At 45.1% G+C, this 19,421-nt stretch overlaps 11 protein-coding genes across 11 annotated transcripts; 6 read left to right on the forward strand and 5 right to left on the reverse strand.

The window, feature by feature from the left end:
• Positions 1-433: 433 nt before the first annotated feature.
• MCYG_05235 (conserved hypothetical protein) lies at positions 434-2,371 on the reverse strand (the record flags this gene model as incomplete). Its single annotated transcript, XM_002845320.1, has 1 exon — positions 434-2,371. The coding sequence occupies one exon, from the start codon at positions 2,369-2,371 to the stop codon at positions 434-436; it is 1,938 nt and encodes a 645-aa protein (XP_002845366.1).
• A 217-nt stretch (positions 2,372-2,588) lies between these two features.
• MCYG_05236 (pre-mRNA-splicing factor syf2) lies at positions 2,589-3,617 on the forward strand (the record flags this gene model as incomplete). Its single annotated transcript, XM_002845321.1, has 3 exons — positions 2,589-2,816; positions 2,874-3,512; positions 3,570-3,617. 3 exons carry the CDS (start codon positions 2,589-2,591, stop codon positions 3,615-3,617), a joined length of 915 nt encoding a protein of 304 aa, XP_002845367.1.
• A 124-nt stretch (positions 3,618-3,741) lies between these two features.
• Positions 3,742-4,810, reverse strand: MCYG_05237 (mitochondrial protein; the record flags this gene model as incomplete). Its single annotated transcript, XM_002845322.1, has 4 exons — positions 3,742-4,163; positions 4,227-4,528; positions 4,611-4,665; positions 4,753-4,810. The coding sequence occupies 4 exons, from the start codon at positions 4,808-4,810 to the stop codon at positions 3,742-3,744; spliced, it is 837 nt and encodes a 278-aa protein (XP_002845368.1).
• A 271-nt stretch (positions 4,811-5,081) lies between these two features.
• MCYG_05238 (YEATS family protein) lies at positions 5,082-5,984 on the forward strand (the record flags this gene model as incomplete). Its single annotated transcript, XM_002845323.1, has 3 exons — positions 5,082-5,114; positions 5,171-5,195; positions 5,275-5,984. 3 exons carry the CDS (start codon positions 5,082-5,084, stop codon positions 5,982-5,984), a joined length of 768 nt encoding a protein of 255 aa, XP_002845369.1.
• A 748-nt stretch (positions 5,985-6,732) lies between these two features.
• Positions 6,733-8,081, reverse strand: MCYG_05239 (replication factor C subunit 4; the record flags this gene model as incomplete). The annotated part of the gene is made up of 5 exons (XM_002845324.1): positions 6,733-6,958; positions 7,019-7,441; positions 7,520-7,619; positions 7,679-7,899; positions 7,993-8,081. The coding sequence occupies 5 exons, from the start codon at positions 8,079-8,081 to the stop codon at positions 6,733-6,735; spliced, it is 1,059 nt and encodes a 352-aa protein (XP_002845370.1).
• Positions 8,082-8,710: 629 nt separating this feature from the next.
• MCYG_05240 (conserved hypothetical protein) lies at positions 8,711-10,272 on the forward strand (the record flags this gene model as incomplete). The annotated part of the gene is made up of 3 exons (XM_002845325.1): positions 8,711-8,983; positions 9,058-9,471; positions 9,529-10,272. The coding sequence occupies 3 exons, from the start codon at positions 8,711-8,713 to the stop codon at positions 10,270-10,272; spliced, it is 1,431 nt and encodes a 476-aa protein (XP_002845371.1).
• A 587-nt stretch (positions 10,273-10,859) lies between these two features.
• On the forward strand, positions 10,860-12,275 carry MCYG_05241 (conserved hypothetical protein; the record flags this gene model as incomplete). The annotated part of the gene is made up of 1 exon (XM_002845326.1): positions 10,860-12,275. The coding sequence occupies one exon, from the start codon at positions 10,860-10,862 to the stop codon at positions 12,273-12,275; it is 1,416 nt and encodes a 471-aa protein (XP_002845372.1).
• A 596-nt stretch (positions 12,276-12,871) lies between these two features.
• MCYG_05242 (conserved hypothetical protein) lies at positions 12,872-13,548 on the forward strand (the record flags this gene model as incomplete). Its single annotated transcript, XM_002845327.1, has 2 exons — positions 12,872-13,382; positions 13,472-13,548. 2 exons carry the CDS (start codon positions 12,872-12,874, stop codon positions 13,546-13,548), a joined length of 588 nt encoding a protein of 195 aa, XP_002845373.1.
• A 350-nt stretch (positions 13,549-13,898) lies between these two features.
• Positions 13,899-15,166, reverse strand: MCYG_05243 (DUF410 domain-containing protein; the record flags this gene model as incomplete). The annotated part of the gene is made up of 4 exons (XM_002845328.1): positions 13,899-14,509; positions 14,543-14,695; positions 14,782-15,029; positions 15,123-15,166. 4 exons carry the CDS (start codon positions 15,164-15,166, stop codon positions 13,899-13,901), a joined length of 1,056 nt encoding a protein of 351 aa, XP_002845374.1.
• A 582-nt stretch (positions 15,167-15,748) lies between these two features.
• On the forward strand, positions 15,749-17,412 carry MCYG_05244 (conserved hypothetical protein; the record flags this gene model as incomplete). Its single annotated transcript, XM_002845329.1, has 7 exons — positions 15,749-15,820; positions 15,891-16,133; positions 16,205-16,236; positions 16,492-16,595; positions 16,654-16,824; positions 16,902-17,198; positions 17,267-17,412. 7 exons carry the CDS (start codon positions 15,749-15,751, stop codon positions 17,410-17,412), a joined length of 1,065 nt encoding a protein of 354 aa, XP_002845375.1.
• A 98-nt stretch (positions 17,413-17,510) lies between these two features.
• On the reverse strand, positions 17,511-19,027 carry MCYG_05245 (tRNA isopentenyltransferase; the record flags this gene model as incomplete). Its single annotated transcript, XM_002845330.1, has 2 exons — positions 17,511-18,899; positions 18,956-19,027. 2 exons carry the CDS (start codon positions 19,025-19,027, stop codon positions 17,511-17,513), a joined length of 1,461 nt encoding a protein of 486 aa, XP_002845376.1.
• Positions 19,028-19,421: the final 394 nt, after the last annotated feature.

The raw sequence follows: 19,421 nt of genomic DNA on the forward strand, positions 1-19,421 counted from the left end.
TGGCAGTATCCAGGCCACAGGGTAAGCTGATTAAACCACGGCTATTTAACCCGGTAATGATAAAACCCTACGCAGCAGGTAGATATATTTTCTCTTCATTATTTGTGGAATTGAAGACATGATCTTCATAATCACCCATATAACGGATATGTATCATAATGATTCGACAAATCTATTGTACATAAATTTATTTTAAGGGGTGTAAAAATACAAAAGAGCTCTGGAACACTTGTGCGATCCAGTGTTATAATCCAGCTCCATTCAAATCGGCTTCCATGTAACGACAAACGGAGGATGTAACGGGTGGAATAGATCAAGAGAGCACGTAGATTCGTTCGCCCAGCGTCGTTAAGACCAAACGCCAACGAAGTCTAGATTAATAAAGTAGCAATGTTCGAAGCCGCCAGGTCAAATATTGTAGAGACGGCATTATTCATGGTATCAGGCCACTACCGGCATCAACGTCAACCCAATAAGGCTGTTCGTTGTTAAGGGGCCCCAGACTGTCACATTGGGATAGAATGAGTGTTTCAGCCTCGGTAAACATAATTGTTCCGAATATGAAAGGGAGTTCTGGCGGCGGGATGGGTTTAACCAGCCCTGGCTCTATTGCTCCACTACCCTTTCCAACCCACAGTATTACTAGCTGTCCACTCTGTCTATCCCAGGCAATTATATGCCCTGTACTCCTCCAGCTTTCCATAGGTTCCTCTGGAATATCACTATAATTGCTAGCGATGTTCGTCGTTGATGCTCGAACCCCAATATATCCCAATTGCATGAGAGGAACAGTCCCAAGACTTCGTACAGGCTTTCCATTCCCATCAACATGTACGCTAACAAGCCCCAGCGATGCCGGAGAGAGCGGTTGATCTATATTACGCTCCAAAGAAGGGCGATTGCCGGCAAATTCAAGCGGCGAGCAAGCAGGCAACCACGCATATTCGAGGTTTTCGATATTGTCGAATGGTTGCATTTGCAAGGGGACTTCAATTCCTTCATACTCATTCAATAGATCGGCAATTGCTGATAGACCACTCTGGGACCTAGAACAGCCATCCGTTTGCATTGCTGCCCATATCTGATGAATAAAACTGATACTGGAAGTAAAATTTGAGCGATCGCAGTTGGAAGCGGAGCCACTGTTAGCCGCGCTAGTATCCAAAGGCTGCCCCGTACTATGTGGATGGATGTGGCGGCTGACCCCCCCGTTAACCCAAGTAGCACCCAGTATAAATTCGAGAGAACTCAGGTCGCGCTGAAGCATAGTAGCAGTTGTTCGAGGAGCAACCACGGAGCGTAGAAGTCCTTGCGAATCGTGCTCTAAAAGGGTCTTCCAAGATTTGATCGGGAGATGTTCGTTCAAGTCGATATATTTTGAAGATTTCTGCGCAGCTAAAAGAGCACGGCCCGGGGTATCTAGCTTTAAGAAAGCTTTAATGGAAGCAATAGCTCCCTCAATAACCACCGCGTTTTGTCCAGCTTCAAGTTCACCTTCAATTTTATACCAGAGTTCAGAAACTATTTGCTTCCCCTTTAATTCGCCAAGTAATTGTATATATTTCGGTACCAGCTTGTTATCCCTGATATGAGAGATTCCCAACAGTGGATGGAGGGTCTCAGTGGTGGTCCGCTCATCTTCTAGTCCAGCAACCACTCTCAGCATTGCAGACCTGTCAATATTTGGATCCTCCCAAGAGCGACGTTCTAACCCGTTCAAAAGCGAAATTATTAGGTTGAAACCGATAGGCTGTGGTAATAAGCCGTATCCTCCTATGGAGTACTGTCGTACATAATGAGCTAACGAGTCTGGCGAAAAGCTCTCTGCTGCATAGCTCATACCCAAAAGGAGTAACTGGCTTGTATCCTTGACTCTTAGTCGTCTTAACCTTGCCAGAAGACCATTTACAGTCGCAAGTATATCCTCCCTCTCCACCCTGGTTTGACACTGGTTTAACGCATTTTGGAGCGGTTCAATCGAGCTTAGAAGCTTAATTCCGGCCTCTTTTGAGTTAATAAATGTTTCAATATCCGCTTGTAACCTGGACACTCCATCTCCTTTTGTGAAACCAGGAAGAGCAACATTCGTCGGTAAGGATTGTGATATGGTATCGATGGTCTTTGATCTTTTTGGTATCCAGCTGTTCTGGAACTGTGAAATTAAACGTTCATCGAGCTTCTTATCAAGCTTGTCACCGTTTCCACTGCATGTGGTGCCAGTGAGGGCAAAGCGAAGGAGCTGTGCTTGAGACGGTTGTGATTTAGTCTTTGCCGGCGAGCCTCGAGAATACCGCCGTAATGCGACAAATTGTGAAGATTTCAGCGGGATGCAGCGCTCTAGCCGGCAGCCATCAAGCGTCAAAGAGCGCATTGAGACAACAGTCAGTTCACTCCATGCGTTGTTTGCGGTGTATTTGATTTCTTATTTCCTTGTTGTTGATTCAAGAAGCAAAAACGGCACGAGAAAAATATATGGTGCTTACGTAATCAAAGATAAATACATTTTATCAACTTCATCTTCATCATCAACGGCGCCCTCAAACCCATGTCTAGGTCTGACACCGCCATAATCATAGGAGTACACGATAATGCCTACCGAAGCTGCCGATATGACGAAGCCTACTAATAGCACTACACCGTTACCTTTGGATCAAACCGAAAAGCCGCCGAAAGACGTTGAGCACGAGTCTTCGTCGCATAAGAAGTCTTCAGAATCAGAAACGGACAAACAGATAGAAGACAAGGAAGAAGATACAGATCCTGCATCGAAGAATCAAGATAGGCTTCAGAGGTTCAAGGCCCTCCAAGCGAGAGCAGTAAGTTAATCTCGATGTTGCGTCTTCCTTCTCGCTAGATGCTAACCAGGTTAACAGAAAACTGCTGTAAAAAGCAACTTGAAAGAGACTGCGGCAGAAGCACACCGTCTATCTGTCGACCCTAATGCTTTATCCTCCATCTCACGAAAACACGCGTTTGCGTCTCACAGCTTGCTTAAAGCAGATACAGAAGCCGCCGGTGAGGATTTCGAGCGGAAACGAGCATGGGACTGGACGGTTGAAGAATCAGAAAAGTGGGATAGGCGAATGGATAAGAAACAAAAACACCGAGAAAATGTCGCGTTCCAGGATTACCGTCAAGACGCGCACAAGAACTACAAAAGGCAGCTGCGGCGAATGCAGCCAGACTTGGAAGCCTATGAGAATGAGAAGGCAGCAGCAGTCCAGCGCGCAGCAGCAAATGGTGGACTTGAAATCGTTGAGGATGAGAATGGTGATATTGTTGCTATCGATAAAAATGGGACCTTTTACTCTACTGCTGATTCCACCGATTTCGTGGAGAATCGACCAGAAAGAGCAGCTATTGACAGGCTAGTAGCGGATATGCAGAAGGCTGAGGAGACCCGTCTAAGGAAGCGGAGAGAGCGTGGTCAGGGTGATGATGAAGCCGACGTCACCTACATCAACGACAAAAACAAGCGCTTCAACCAGAAATTGGCAAGATTTTACAACAAGGTATGTATCCGAGTTTATTGGATCTTGAAACAACTTACTAACAGCATATCTCTATAGTACACTGCCGAGATTCGTGACAGTTTTGAGAGAGGGACAATGATATAACCAAATCAAATAAGAGATGGAATCCGTGTTTTACAAACGCTAACGGGCTATCAGTCGATAATATACAGTGGGGGGAGCAGGGACCTGCAGTCTGTGATCGTTCACACATTGTGAACTGCTCTTTTCAGAGCATTGTTTTCCTCCAGCCCTTGGTTGCCAGGTCTTCAATCTTCTTCGGACTAACGACGCCTTTGACATCGCCATCATCAATTGATTCTACCACTGCCTCCCCGACAACACTAACTTTGAGGGGTTTTTCTGCCATCGACCCCAAAGCCGAGAGCTTTCCTCCCATCAGCAAATTAATTTCTGAAGCTATGATACCTCCCAGCGCTATGGGCAGGGATAAGCCGCGAGACGAGTCGTACATGAACGTTGGTCTCACAAATATACTCCGCAGATCCGGAAACATGGATAGAATGGAGGACTCGGCTTCCCTTTTGGACGCTATATAACCTTGTGGTATGATAGGAGCTCCAGAGGAAGCAGATATATAGACGAATGTTGGAATGTTTTCCTCAGACGTCTTCTTTGCTAGTGATATAGCTATTGAAACAAAGACCCATGCATTAGCTACTTCCATTGTTAGTTCTGGTTACATATTCTCACCTGATTCTGTATTCATTGTTCGATATGTCATTTGGCTCTTACTTGGCCCGGTCTGTATACCCGCAAAGGATCCAACTACTTTCCGTAACCCTGTAATAGGAGACTCCTTACCCTGCAATACCCCTTTGTAGTCGGCCTCTAGGATAATGCCCATAGAATGTACAACAGCGGACGCATTCTTGAGGTGTTGCCCGTACGAACTGGGGTCCAGAAGATCTGCCTTTGCCCATTCAACCTTCTGCGCCCATCTTGGGGCCTGGCCAGAAGGGCTAACGGTATCCCATGCCGGTTCACCATGACGGCTACAATATATATATCAATAAAGTTAAACCGGTTTATCGAAAGCTTCGGAGTTCAATGGCAACATTACAGGGAGAAGCGCACCTTAACGACACAACCTCCCACCCTCTAGCTACCGCCGATTGGCATATTCTCGCTCCTAGAGATAGATAATAGCTTATTAGATCCCCAGCTCCTTGTTATTACAGCTCCGGGAAATTGTTCATAAATTGGTTTTTATGCTCACCAAGAAACCCGCTCCCTCCTGCAACAACAATTCTATTAGCTGCAGCCGCTGCTGCCATTATGTAGAATCCGAGACTTCACCCAGATAACCTAATAACTAGGGAGAAAACCCGAGGCGCTTTCACGTTAATGAGCTGGCTTGCATCTGCTTTCTCGAAGCTCTCAAAACTAAACAACCCAAGAATTTGGAGCTTATCGTCTCACGTGATAGTGGTATCACCTGGATTATCTAATCACCATCTTTCTGCTCTAAGAGTTGAATATCAAAACGAAGCAGAGAACAACTCGCGACTATTTTCAAGCAAGCCCTCAAACCAATATTGAGTAAATATGCCAGCTCCTGTAGGGACAAAGCGTGTTCGAGTAAGGCTATCCGTGAACCTATTACAATGATTCAGCTCTAATGATTGCAACTCTAGGGAACTCAAATATTCCGACCGTTCGGTATGCTAATTTGCGCAAAAGATTTCATGAAAGAATGATCGATCCCGGGGTTGCTAACCTGAATCATCGTGCCCTTTAGTATTTGGCAGCGAAGCTTACCCCTTTGACCCGAACAAACGGCCCGAAGGCGCGGCAGAAGACCACACTCACCAGTGGCGCGTATTCGTCAGAGGCATAAATGGCGAAGACATATCCTACTGGCTTAAGAAAGTACAATTTAAACTACACGAAACTTATGCACAGTCTGTCCGAACAATAGAGGCGCCACCATTTGAGGTCACGGAAACAGGATGGGGAGAATTCGAAATCCAGATCAAGCTATATTTTGTGCCAGAGTCAATGGAGAAACCACAAACGTTGTGGCACGGCCTGAAACTGCATCCATACGGTCCAGATGCTGAAGGAAAGAAAGCTAGAAGAGAGACTGTTGTCAGTCAAAACTATGAGGAGGTGTTGTTTAATGAACCAGTCGAGCAATTCTATGATTTGCTTACTGGGGGGGCTGGCGTTGCGCCGCAGCAGGCAAAAGGAAAATCAACGAAGGGGAAACAGGCCCAGCTACAGTCAAATGCGGTGGGCGGAAGGACGGCTGAAATTCCTCACTCAGACAGCCCTAAGAATCCTTATAGCCAAAAGACCGAAGCAAAGGAACTTGACAGAATAATAGAAGCGACCAAAACAGTCGAAAAAATCCTAAAAGATGAAAAAGCAAAACTTATGGAGAGAGAGCGTGTGCTTGCTGGACTGAAGGAAACTGAAGGAACCAGCCTTCTCCAGAAGAAGAGATAGAGGGCTTTGCGGGATCTATATGTTCTTGTCCTTCCGGCAAGCAAGATCTTTATACTCGAAAACCATCCTGAGGCCACTCCTCCCACCGGTGACAAACTGCTCAAAGTAGCCATAAGGTGAATTTGAAGGATCTAAGATGAGAATTATGATTCTCACTTAGACTGTTGTTGGAAACCGAAGCTAACACTGGACCAAATGTTTTACCGGCCAGTCAGAGTTAGAAGGAGCGCGTCTCAATTTGTCCCTCGGAACACTATTCCCACCAGCTATCATTTCTACGGTAGAGGATTTGCCCTAAAATATTCTTACCAGGAGGCAAGCCACGGTAGGAAGAAAATAAAGCCATGGATCACTTAATATTAAACAACAGATCAAGTCTAGTGGAGGGCCAGGTAACAGTTACACCATGATCTGCCTGGTAGGAGATTGTATCATCCCTTACTTCTTATTTTAGATCCAAAATAACTGTATATTATATTATTCATCGAGGAGCACGACCTCTCTATCAAAGAGCCGATTATCCTGAGAATGTTCGGGTATACACCTTTGTTGTAAATTTGATATAAAGTAACACGACACCTAGCGCCCCGATAACCTTTCGAGGAACAACTAACGCCCTATATACATTCCACTGGTGCTAGTTCAGAAGCTCAAATTAGATGCCAACTACGGACAAGGGCCACAGTTGGAGAAGGATTCATCGTCACCATTAATTCTTGTTATAGTATTCTCTATAGACCTGTAGATTTCATGACTTTTGTGGTTTAAACAGTTCCGGCTTCATGTTGATTTTGCATAATTTGGCAATACATCCGCTGAGTTGGACTATGGTTTGGAGGCCCTCTAGGATTCGCATGTGGGTAAATCCGATTTCCTTAATGAACTCCAATTTCGAATGTTCGGAGAGATTAGGGATTGTTTTAGTAACTCGAAACATGGTCGATATGATATCATGGGCAGAGTATCCCAAGTCCCTAGGAGAAGCCATGTAAGTACGAATAGTTTGTGTAATAAAAAGGGTAAACGATACATACCATAACTCATTCAAAGTATCCAGGGCAATATCAACCTTCCCCTCCCAACATGCCTTGATCATCGCCTGCACTTTCACTGGATGGGGGCTATCTACAACCCTGAAAACGTTGTCACCGCTCACGAACCCAAATCCAGCCCACGTACTCTGCAGATTGTTAATTGCTTGACGCATATCACCTTCCGCACTGAACACGAGGGCTGCAATTCCATCATCAGAGTATTTAACCTTCTCTGCTTCACATATTTGCATCAATCGCTTCACCACCTGCGCATCTGTTAAGCGCGAGTATCTGAGAATTGCACAACGAGACTGTAAGGGCTCAATAATCTTATTAGACTGGTTGCAGGCAAATGCAAAGCGGGTTGTAGTAGAGAATATCTCCATCGTGCGTCGAAGAGCTTGTTGAGCGCCAGACGTCATACTGTCGGGGCAATGGAGGTTAGTTACCAGAGCCAAGGTAAATAGGTGACCTTTAATTCAAGTCAGTGGCTAGACACACCTATCTGCTTCATCGAGGATGACAAGTTTATGTCTACCAGGGGGTAATGTTACTTTCTTCTGCGCAAATCCTTTTATCCTGTTGCGGACAACGTCAATACCTGCACTTTAAGTTAATACTATGATTATCCAAGCATAGACGCAGAATAGGTTATCATACCTCTCTCATCACTAGCATTTAGCTCTAATACTGCCTCTTTATAGGTATCACCCAGCAATTGCCTTGCTAAACAGAGAATCGATGTTGTTTTCCCAATCCCTGGCATGCCAGAAATAATAACATGAGGCATGTTTCCATCACGGGCGATGATCTTTAACCGCTCTATTGTTTCCGTGTTGCCCACGACATCGTCTAGGAAAATTGGCCGATACTTCTCAACCCTATGGAAGACATTACCCAACAGTCAGCCATCCTATCGTTTCTATATAAATTTCCATCTTGCCCTTCCATCCGCGATCCCATTACTTCCATACCAGGGTAGTTCATAATTGACCGGAGCTCCGGAAACATCCGCACGAGGAATATTCTTGGAGGCCGCCGTGGATGATTCTGCGTACGCCATTTTGAGCCGTACGCGGTAACAATCCTTCATGTATAGCGTCCTGTCGTTGACTCTGTAGCATTTAGGATTTCAAGAGACGCGGATAAGTCGCGTTTAGCTTATCGCAGAACATCTTATCACCACGTGACCAATTGATTTCCAACGTTGCTTTAACGTTATATAAGCACACAGCCTTTTTCCGACCTTGGAGAAAGCTTTCATCCTCTCTTTGTTTTATCCAACTCCAACATGCAGATTGTATTTCTTGTAACTCCGAACAACTCTGAACAACTCCGATTTCTTCCTGTTTTGGTCTTGATAAACGCAGTCGAAAGATACGCGCACGTGGCGTCCCATGGTCCCAGCGCTAGTCTAAAATAGGAACTATTTCTCTACTCTGTTTCCTCTTCGGGCTACGGCCGATACGAGAGTAAACATCCAAGCTAACTTGATGCTTTACTATGTAATATGGAGAGAGTAGTATCCCGCGTGGTGTGTATATATACACATATATATAGCTGATGCCTCCTCCCCTGTTGTGGTTGTCTCTCGGTTTGGTTCTTTTGGTCTCAACCACTACGCTCATTTACTTCCATGTTGGAGGGTGTACAGGGGTCTCTCCAGGCTGGTTTAAGGCTTGCGCTGATACAATGTCGGGAATCAAATCGCCTCTTGCACTTCTTGTGCTGCTTGGAGCTCAGCAGGTGATGTCGGTGGATGTTTCATGGCATGCCCCTAATGCTACCAAGATCAATAACCTTGACAAGGTCTTGAGTAGTGACGGGGTATATGGTTTCATCTTCGATTCTTCGCAAACCCCAGATAAGGAATACGGGAAGTACAATTGGTGCAATATGCCGCATGTCCGCCCCAAAGAATACCCAAAGGCTCCAAAGGGCTATAAGCTGCAATATGTAGAAATTGTATGCAATCCATCCATGCAGGAAATACACGCTAATCGACGTTCTTATTGTACAGTTGCTAACTTATTTACTAGATACATCGACACCACAAACGTACACCTTATGAGTCCAACACATTTCCACAGGAAGCGTATCCTTGGCACTGTGATGATGAAGGCCTCTTTTACTACGGTGAACCAAAGCATGGCCGAGAGAGTACCAAATCCTACTGGAAGGGCTACCAGAACCCGATTAACCCGTTCCAGCCTTCAGGGTTTAAAGGATCATGCAGCTTTCCCCAGATCTCAAAAGAAGGTCTGGATGACTCGTGGCAGCACGGCCGTGATCTCTATGCAGTTTACCATAAACTCCTGCATTTCCTCCCGCTTGGGTTGGACCACGACAAAATTTCGTTCCGGGTAACGAATAATATGATTACTAGCCAGGTGGCTGGAATGCTTATCAATGGGATGTATGGTATTAGAGGAAATACCCCCCTTAATGTCGAGGTATGTAACGGCAACCCAATAAATATAGTTATTATCCCTAACCGGCCGCTTTTCAAGTCTCCCCAAACAGACTCTCTTGAGCCAAAGTATTCATGTCCAAAATCCAGTTCCCTTTTTTCAGAAGTAAAAGATGCCCCCAACACGCCCTGGGCTGATCATTTAACCCGCACAAAAGAATTTGTGGCCGAACTAGACGCCATCTCCGGGGTCTCTCCCTCCAACTCAGGATGGCATTCCAGCTTCGACCACTATTTTGATAATTTGTCGGCTCGTCTGTGTCACGCGAAGCCCTTGCCATGCAACATCAAAGACCCATCTAAATGTATCACTCGGGCACAGGCTGACAAGGTCTTTCGGTTGGGCCAATTCGAATATTCATACATGTACCGTGATGCAACAAGCTCCCTCCCAGCGAGCACATCTAGTTTGGGAGTCTGGATCGCAGAGCTAGCCCAGCATCTTCGTGATCAAATTGCTGGCAAAGATGGGAAGATGCTCTATAGACACAACGTCGCCCATGATGGAAGTGTGTCCAGGCTCCTGTCGGTCCTTCAACTAGACGTTATGGTTTGGCCTGGTATGGGCTCTGAGGTTGTGTTCGAACTCTACTCTAAGAACAAAGATGTATGGGGCCGTGAAAAGGACTACTTCGTACGTGTTTTATTTAGCGGCCAGGTCATGCGCAGCTCCAACCCCGACCTTGGCCTATTGGACATGGTTCCTGTTTCAACCTTGTTGGCTTATTTCGATGGACTTGTTGGTGAAAAGGCAAACCTGGTGCCTGGACTATGTGGCAACTAGTCATTTCCACACAACCTATGAAGTGCTTTGCCATGAGACATTCGCTCTTGATATCTTTCAACTTTGTGTGATGCGCTTACTAATGATATTTTTCTAGCCTAGATAGCTGCCATATTTTTTTTCGTCTTAATATGTACCTCGCATAATTTGGGGATAGCCGGCGAAATCTCTCGGCAATCGGCAAATCTGCCAATGCCATGTTCGCGAACTTCGGCATTAACATTCCATCAGCCGAGAATCAATGCATTGCTGTAATAGTATTCTTCCCATGTAAATCATCATTAAACTATCTAAATACCAGTAATATATATGTTATGTTCTAGTAACTCCATATTCCCAGACAAGGGCTACCGAGTATTATCATTGTTGCCCTTTGAACAGATTAGATAGCTAGCCGACTTGTTTCGTCTGATTAATTAGAAGTGGAGATGATGACGCTAATTTCAACGCTTCGCGCCGGGTAATGTAGGATTTCAGTCAGCTGGCCCTTCTAGTCATAGCTGTGGGTGATATATATAGATGGTATCCCAACATCCTCAATACCAAATTCTGGGCGAGAGATTTCGACAGCCATGCACACCGCAACCATGGAAACCACATTTTGTGACCGGGATGGCTTGCGCACGAAGTTTTCCAAAGCCATGTCAGATATGTACATGCAGGAAGTACCCTCGTATGCGGACCTGATCGATATTGTGACAGAGGTTAATACCAGAATTATATCTCAAGTTTCACCGAATACAAAATCAGAAAGTGATTTTCCTGATACTCAAAATATCTATAGGTTAACACTCGAGCGGCATGGAGCAATTCGACTTGGAACACCCTTTGAGCTTTCAACAATTCGGCGATTGTTCGCACAATTCGACATGTACCCCGTGGGTTACTATGACCTTAGTATTGCAGGGCTGCCCCTACATGCAACCGCATTCAGACCCATTGATGTTGAAGCACTGGAAAGAAACCCATTCCGAGTTTTCACAACATTGCTCAGGCCTGACTTACTAAGGAAAGAAGCTCGAGATTTGTCTAGAGAGATACTGGAGAAACGCAATATTTTCCCCCATCGACTCCTAGATCTCCTCGAGGACGCTGAAAGGAAAGGCGGTGTTGAGGTTGGTCTAGTGGACGATTTTATCAAGGAGACATTGGAGGTATTTCGATGGCATGAAACCGCCACAACAAGCTATGACGAATATTTGCAACTCAAGGAAGAGCATCCCCTTTTGGCGGACATTGCATCCTTCCGGAGTGCCCATATCAACCACCTCACGCCAAGGACACTTGATATTGATCAAGCACAAGAGGCCATGAGCTTACGCGGATTGAAGGTGAAGGAACGGATAGAAGGGCCTCCTCCTAGGAAGTATGCTATCCTCCTCAGACAAACAAGTTTCAAAGCCATCCATGAGAATGTGAGCTTCCGATCCCCCCGAAACGGGGTAGTGCAAGGTATCCACACAGCCAGATTCGGCGAGATAGAGCAAAGGGGCGCTGCGTTGACTTTCAAAGGTCGACAGTTGTACGATGAGCTTCTTATGGAGGTCAACGCTAAAGCGGGCAGCGTGAGAGCTGATGCAGCAGTTTATAATCAAGTGCTGAGAGATGAGTTTGCTGCATTTCCAGACGATAAGGATACTCTTCGTGAACAAGGTCTTATATTTTGTTCCTATAAGCCGACCGAAAAGGCCCTCGACCTGATATCGAATAACATAACAATGTTCCAAACATCGATTAGTGAGCTGCTTGATCAAGGTCTTGTCGATTTTGAGCCATTAACATATGAAGATTTCCTCCCTTTCTCTGCCGCCGGCATATTCAGATCAAATCTGGGCGAGGCTGGTAACGAGAATCCGAGTGTAAAGTCCGGACCAGATAAAAAGGGCTTTGAAGTGTGTCTGGGTAGCAAAACGCTTAATAGCATGGAGCTGTATTCGAAAGTCCAGCAGAGTAGCTTGGATTATTGCTCGCGTGTTTTGAAACTTGAGAATATCAGCTTGTAGATAGTATAATGAACAACAAAGTTGACCATTATATTTAGCAACCCACAGGGCTTGCGGTGTCGGTGTCGCTCACAGCATCATATATTAATGCCTTTCAAAAGCACTCCTTTCTGCTCAAGGGCTTTCGAGCGAGCGATATGTCAGATTAACGCTGCAATAAATCCAAGCTTTCCATTACAGTGATCGTTCATACTTTGGTTAACTAGATCCTAGAAGTCTATTGCCGGGTATTCACAATCTATAAGTTGATACCTCTGTGTCTTCTTGATAGTCATTCAATCATTATGATATGTCGATGTGAGCGGCTGAAGTTGGCATTTTCAGCCTCTTCTAAAGCAGCAATAGCTTATTTCCTTGTAAGGACACACAGCCAAAAGCGGCGTCGAATATCTCGACTTTCGCTCATATCGAGTCAACTTTTACGTAGATGTATTACTATTGAAATTAATCTCTAGCATCATACCTAGCTACCTATTCCTTCAAGTATATTCTTAGACCTCCAGAGACTATCTCCCTTCTTCCGCCCTTGGATTCCTATTGTTACACAAACATCGAAACCGCGCTCCTAGATTGTGTACGAGAAACATGCCTTCGCCATGACATCGCGACATCGACATAGACGTAATCCATCCGGGGGTAGCAATACCACGACACACACTACCGCATCCACAGCTTCTACGACGGTACAGGCACCAAATCCCACCAGGATGGGCTCCTCGCAGCCTCCGTCAGCGCCATCAGTGCGCAGGACACTTTTCAATCCTAGAACTAATCCAAGTCGGCGGCCAGCTTCCGCTACCCCAGCAGACAATGGATTGCCAACGGACATAACCACGGGCATGAGCGGAAATTCAAATCTTTTTGGGGGAAGCAAAATATCAAAATCAATACCCAAGATTGGACCGGATCTATCGTCACCTTTAGATAATGGTGATATTGTTGACCGCGACAAGAATGGATGCTATAAAGTGGACATTCCAATCCTACCGCCTGGACTGTTTGGGGAAGAGGTTGATGGTGGTGACTCGATGGAAGGTATAGAGCATTCTGGAGGTGTTGAGATGGTAGTTGAAGAAGGGGGAGAGCTCGGTGGGAGGGACAAAGAAAGTACGCTACATCCCTATTTGCATATTACACTCGACCTCAAGTGTATAAAATTTGAATGTGAAGGGGCCCACAGCTAACTGAATACATAGAAATTGATGCGAGCTTTGCTGAAATGATGCGCCATAACAGGAGTAGGCATGTCAATGGCGAACCCTCTGGTAAGTAGTGCTTCAGCATATCGATTTCCTTGAAAATGGTGGGATCATAATGGTGGGATCAGCTATGGCACAACAGACGGTCGTTCTTACGTGTAGCCATGTCGCAAGCTATATACTCAGGTAACGTGCTAACAGCCACTCCAGAGGTCTTCCTATTAGTTCAGCAGAACCTGAGGAATAGAGTATTAGGCCTCGATGAGGACAAATGGATGTTCGAAGCTGAGGAAGAAATCAAACTATAGACATCGGGTGCTAATTTGGTTCTACGGGAAAAAACCCCTAGCCTACGACATTACACCAATCCACCCGATTCACACCAAGAAAAGGCCAGGAATATCTATCATTTGTACCTAAAGGCCTAATCTAGGTCTAGTGATGGCGGAGCCTCTACCCTCTTGGAAGCCTTGGGTTGCTCACTAGACTTTGGCTGGCCCGACGGCCCTCCGAAAAACATTCCCATCATATCCATCAAGGGGTTTGACTGTTTCGGTATCTTTATGCCAAAGTACAGCTCTCCAATGTGGGCCAAAGCATGGTCCCATTCGCCAGCCTCCTTAATATGCGACTGGTATTGCTTAAGAAGCTGTCTGAATAAATCCGGAGTGCCACGTTGGATAGCAAGAAGGAGTAGGTTCGTGAAGTTAAGCAGTGGTAAAGACGGATATACACGGACGTCATTCTGCTGGCTGCTTACTTCCTGTACTCCGAGGGCTTTTCCTGACTCCGATGTGGATAGGAGTCGCGTAAATACCAAAAAGGCTTTATTCGCGTTAAGAATATTGCCGGTGAGGAGATATGGGAAGACAGCACGACAACAGTATATCCCGGCCGTATGCTGTGCATCATAAGTATACCAGTTATACTCTAGCTTTCCGAGAGTTTCAGCGGATTCGACGGTCCCGAAAGCAAGATGTCGCTCTGCGTCATAAGGTTCATTCTCTAATATTTGCCCTTGGTCAGATACCAAACCTGTAATTCAAACTTGGTAGCGGGTTATCCTACCTTGGGCATAGATCGACCCAATGGAATGGTGCAAATCGGGGTCACCTCGCTCAAGATCTCCAAATTTCGAGCTCCATGAAATGATCTCGTTTATATATCTCTTCCTGGTTGGTTCCTCTGGTGGAAACTCCTGGAGTAGTTCAATGAGCCGTTCTAAAGAGCTATCAGCATCAGTATAAATCTTTCCATGGCCATCCTTTATCGGATCAATAATAGAAGAAGAAACCAAGAGACCCTACGTTTTCTCTCCTTTCCAGTTTCATCATCGGCCACCTCCCACCCCGCCTTGTTGTAGACTTCAAGCACAAGCATGATTGCTAGGTCGCCACCACTGGCAGAGACACCCTGCTGGGCTCCAGCTTGTAGCAGCGCCTTCGCTCCCCCAGATAATATGTTTGCAGCTGCATCGTAATTGGACTGTTTAATGTATCGAGCTGCGATTACACGAAGCTGTTGGTGGGCTTCATAGTAAGCTCCAGAAGCAATTCTATAATGACAAGACAAGTTAGCGATGCCACAGAGAAATCCTGCTTTAGAAGGCAAAGGCCAAAACAATAGTAAGTCAAAGTCCCAGCCATACTTCTCTTGCTGACGGGCAATGGTCTTCTCAATTCGAGAGGTCATGGTGACCTCCCTCTGTGATGGCCGTTAGATGTGGGGTTAGCTTGAGAATGCCTCAGCGCAACCGGAAGTGTACGCCAAAGGATATAGTAGGAGGAAGGAGTAGCTATAGAGTCGGATGCTGCTTGTAGAATCAAGGATTAAAGAGACAACAGGAGACTTGTAAAGAACTAAGGGTAACGTTTTCTCTTTAGCTACTCTCGTCGTCATTTTTTATATGCGCAAAAAAAGTGGTCGCCAGCACAGCCAATAAGCACGTGTTTTTTGGAAGCTCCAGCTTGATGACAGATATAAATATTGATATAGTTTTTACATACTTGGACTGTCTGGACGAGCCAGCTAACTGTACAATACGATGGTTTCAGCGATGATTCCGATTCTTTCATATCTGTGGACATGACAGATATATTATTTCGACATATATAGCCTATCATAGCCACCACGACTCGTACGCTGAACGTTAAGCAGATAGGGGTTCTATGCATAGTAGAGGGAACTGTGATAGATGAGTATCTGTAGGGCCACATACTATATAACCTGTTATTATTTACTATCTCACACTAACTTGTCTGTAGTTATTCCAATATGGCTGCCATCTTTGAGATTCAGCCCATTGAAAGATTCAGTGGAATATCAGAGCCTCTAAAACGACCGAGGGTAGGATAATGTACATTATCTTATTACCATCACTTAAGCTAACTACAAACCTCATTTATTCCATTTCCAGGAAATCGCGTGTTTCTCTTACGATGAGTGGCATCGGTTTCGACTTGACGACTCAGGTCTTCGTTACTATTACCCCCCGAAACTACCGGTCGACCTTAAGGTCGGATTTGATACCTTTATCCAGCGTGATGAATCTGATGATAAACATCTTAATGCTCTTCTTGATACAATAATCGCAACAGAAAAGGAGAAGGAGAGGAAATACGATATGGACTTTGTTACGTGGAGAGGGATGATGACCAAGGTAAGCCCACAATGTTATGGATGATGATCAGACTGGCGGGTGCTAATAGGCTTTTTCTTATCTATATAAAGATATTCACTGCGCCTTATGATACTATGAATGGGTAATAGCACTCTAACACGTACAAAATATAAAATTTATATGGAATGCTAATCAACCCTCGCCGTTTCTCATTTAGATTTGAAATGAATGCTACCTGTTTTCAGGTGGGCTGAAAGACCTCCCTCTTCTCCCTCCCATGATCAAATACTTTGAATAATGTATGCTGACATCTTTGCCTGTTTCAAGGGCCAAATGTGAGACTCGACTAATCGAAAATCCTCACCGCCGTCACTAATTACCCCCTTTGAGATGATAGATTTATTGAAGAGTCTCACTCTTACCACCTTGAGCAGCTCAAAGAACAGTCAAACAGAAGAGTACGTCCAGGAGCGCACTCATCTGATATGATGTCCTACTGGGGTACGTAACCTTTCAAGTATGACCGTCACGTTCTCTCAACTCAGGTTTCGAGAATTAGGGTACAAGTTTGAAACCGTTTCCGTACTCTCAGAACCATGGGATGCCGTCTCTCGAGAAACCATCGAGGCTCGGGAAAACGAGGTTGTGAATAACAACCCCCAGTATTGTTCTCTTGCCCGCACTGGGATTGGAAATATAAGAATGCTTCTTGCCGGAGAGGTTGATGCAGGTATGTCACCCGTCCAGAACCTGTTTCCCTCCTTTATATGAAGGGAAAGTGTTCACATGGATATGAATACTTCAAAGTTTGGGACTGCAAGCCCGATAAAAAAGATGACCCAATCAATTGGGTAGAACTCAAGACATCAGCAACAATCCGTAATGCAAATGATGCTATGAACTTTGAGCGCAAGCTTCTTAAATTTTGGGTCCAGTCATTCCTCCTCGGAGTTCCAAAGATAATCGTTGGTCGTCGGGACCAGGATGGTCATCTCCTAGCAATTGAAGAGTATGCTACGGATGAAATTCCCAATATCCCTAAGAGGGGGGCACATACATGGGACGCAAACACTTGTATCAATTTTGCCTCCCAATTTCTGGCCTGTATGTGATGGAACCCAACACCTCTCCCTTTTGAGATAGACAACTAACATGGCCAATGTATCACTTAGGGCTGAAGGCTATCGTAAACTCAGACGGAGTATGGACAATTAGAAAAGCAGCTAAGTCTACCCATATTGAAGTATTTAAGGTCCAGGAATCGGGTCACGGAAAGATTCTCTCCCCAGAGTTCATCGAATGGAGGTCCAAAAATTAAGGATATGACAGCAGAGGAATGAGAACCGAGCCTGAGGCTCGCTATTTATTAGGGTAATGAATGCCTCTTAGCCCTCTATTGATTCGCCGCTGAATATATTACGATTCTGTAGAAGGTGCATTGTTGGACTCCTCCCGCAGTTTCCGGAAATATTCCTCTCGGCGTTGCTTATTTATAGCAGACTTTATCGCCCTCTTATGTCTTCTCCCGGTAATATGAGCAGACCAGGTATCCGTTCCGGTCATGGTAGTATTACACACGGGGCATAACCTCATCTGTGGAATATCGTCAACTTCAAAGGGTGCCGGCACATCGACGGATGCAAAGAATTCATTTGCGGCTTCCGAGGTATCTTTGGGGTGTGGGGGTGTGTTTCCAGAAAGGAATTTCGAGGTAATATCTTCGGCAGGTTGACGTACGACAGTATCCCATTCGTCCACGTTAGTTGAATCGACAATGTACAGACGATCCGTCATTCCAGCAGTGCCCAAGGCTTTCCACAATTTACGCTTAATCCATCTCGTTTGATGTTTGGCGTATACTTTTGTAGCAGACTGGATTGACTCAATGCATTCATCCTTCACTTTGTCAAGTTCAGAACTAGATTCCCCCTTCGATAAGAGCAACTCGTTGATGTAAGGCTCCAGCTCTTTAAATCCGATGGACATCCAGATTCCGCGAGTTCGATCGACCTCCACCCCTTCTGAAGTTTTATCTTGTAAATATTTAAACATTTTCTGAGCTTCCTGAAGTAAGCCTTGGTTTATCATCCCGTGAACACGCTTATCCAGTCTCTTTCTTAGTTCTTCTTTTTCGGTATATACCCAAAAGACAAGAAGGGGAAACCTTGCCTGTCCTAGCTGAGAGTCTGAGTCCTCCAATTCTTCTCCGTGGGGACCATCGTCCTGCGTCCCAACTTGTCTGATTTTCCTCTTCTGTTCTTCATATATCTCGGAGGCTGGCCGCCCAGTTTGTAAATAAATCTCTAGAGACCGACGAACCTTCCTCTTCTCTTTGGGATGCCATCGATTTGCCATTACAGGGTCGACCTCCTTTAGCTTCTGGTAGACCTCCTCTGGAGTAGCGTCGAGTATCGAAAAGTCCACCGCATTACTAGAATCTGTTGTTGAAATTTCATTATTTTGGAGTTGTTCCGACTGCTTCGAAGTTTCGTCGCCCGAGACCCCTTCGTCAAGTAAGGGCTCATGAAACAGGACAGACTGTGTATAATAATGGGTCCCGCCAACAAGTATGGGGACTTTTCCCCTTGACCTAATCTCGTCAATAATCTTCAGACTCTCCCTCTTGAATACACCAATTCTCCAGGGGTTCTGGTCCAGATCTACACATCCGATCAAGTGATGTGGGATCCCATGTCTCTCTTCAATGGGTATTTGGTTGGTGGTTATTGGAAGGCCCTTGTACATTTGCATAGCATCTGCATTGATGATCTCTCCATTGAATCGTACCGCAAGGTCAACCGCCAACTATGCCAATATTTAATACACATTCTCACTCTATGGTGTCGCCTGTTGTTACTCACTTTGGATTTTCCTGTCCCTGTAGCGCCAACCACAGCAATCAGAGGCTTCGTCGGAGGATTTGGAGATGCCATAAAAGATCGAAGGAAGCTTATCATAATTTATTTGCTAAGACTTTTTATATATGAAGCACTACACACAAAAACGTCCACTGTTGAATATGCTTGAAATGTTTGGAGGGAAAAGTTCGACTTGTAATTTTCTACATTGTATTGAGGCGTATAAATTACTCATTATCAAGTGAAACTGTTCATTTTTATTCGAACTACTGCGTATCATACGCGTATTAGGTGTCATCCAATTTGAATACATAGTAGATATCAAATTATCAAGGACGATGAAGAATTATCCGTCAAATATAAGACACCGATCACAACTCCCACCATCTGCCCAGCTTTTAGCTACTTTTAAGATGCATATAAACATCAAAGAAGCTCGACATGGATTGTTTGAAACAAAGTGATTATA

This window comes from Microsporum canis, genomic scaffold, assembly GCF_000151145.1.
Source record: "Microsporum canis CBS 113480 supercont1.5 genomic scaffold, whole genome shotgun sequence".
In the NCBI taxonomy this organism is placed as follows: Eukaryota; Fungi; Ascomycota; class Eurotiomycetes; order Onygenales; family Arthrodermataceae; genus Microsporum; species Microsporum canis.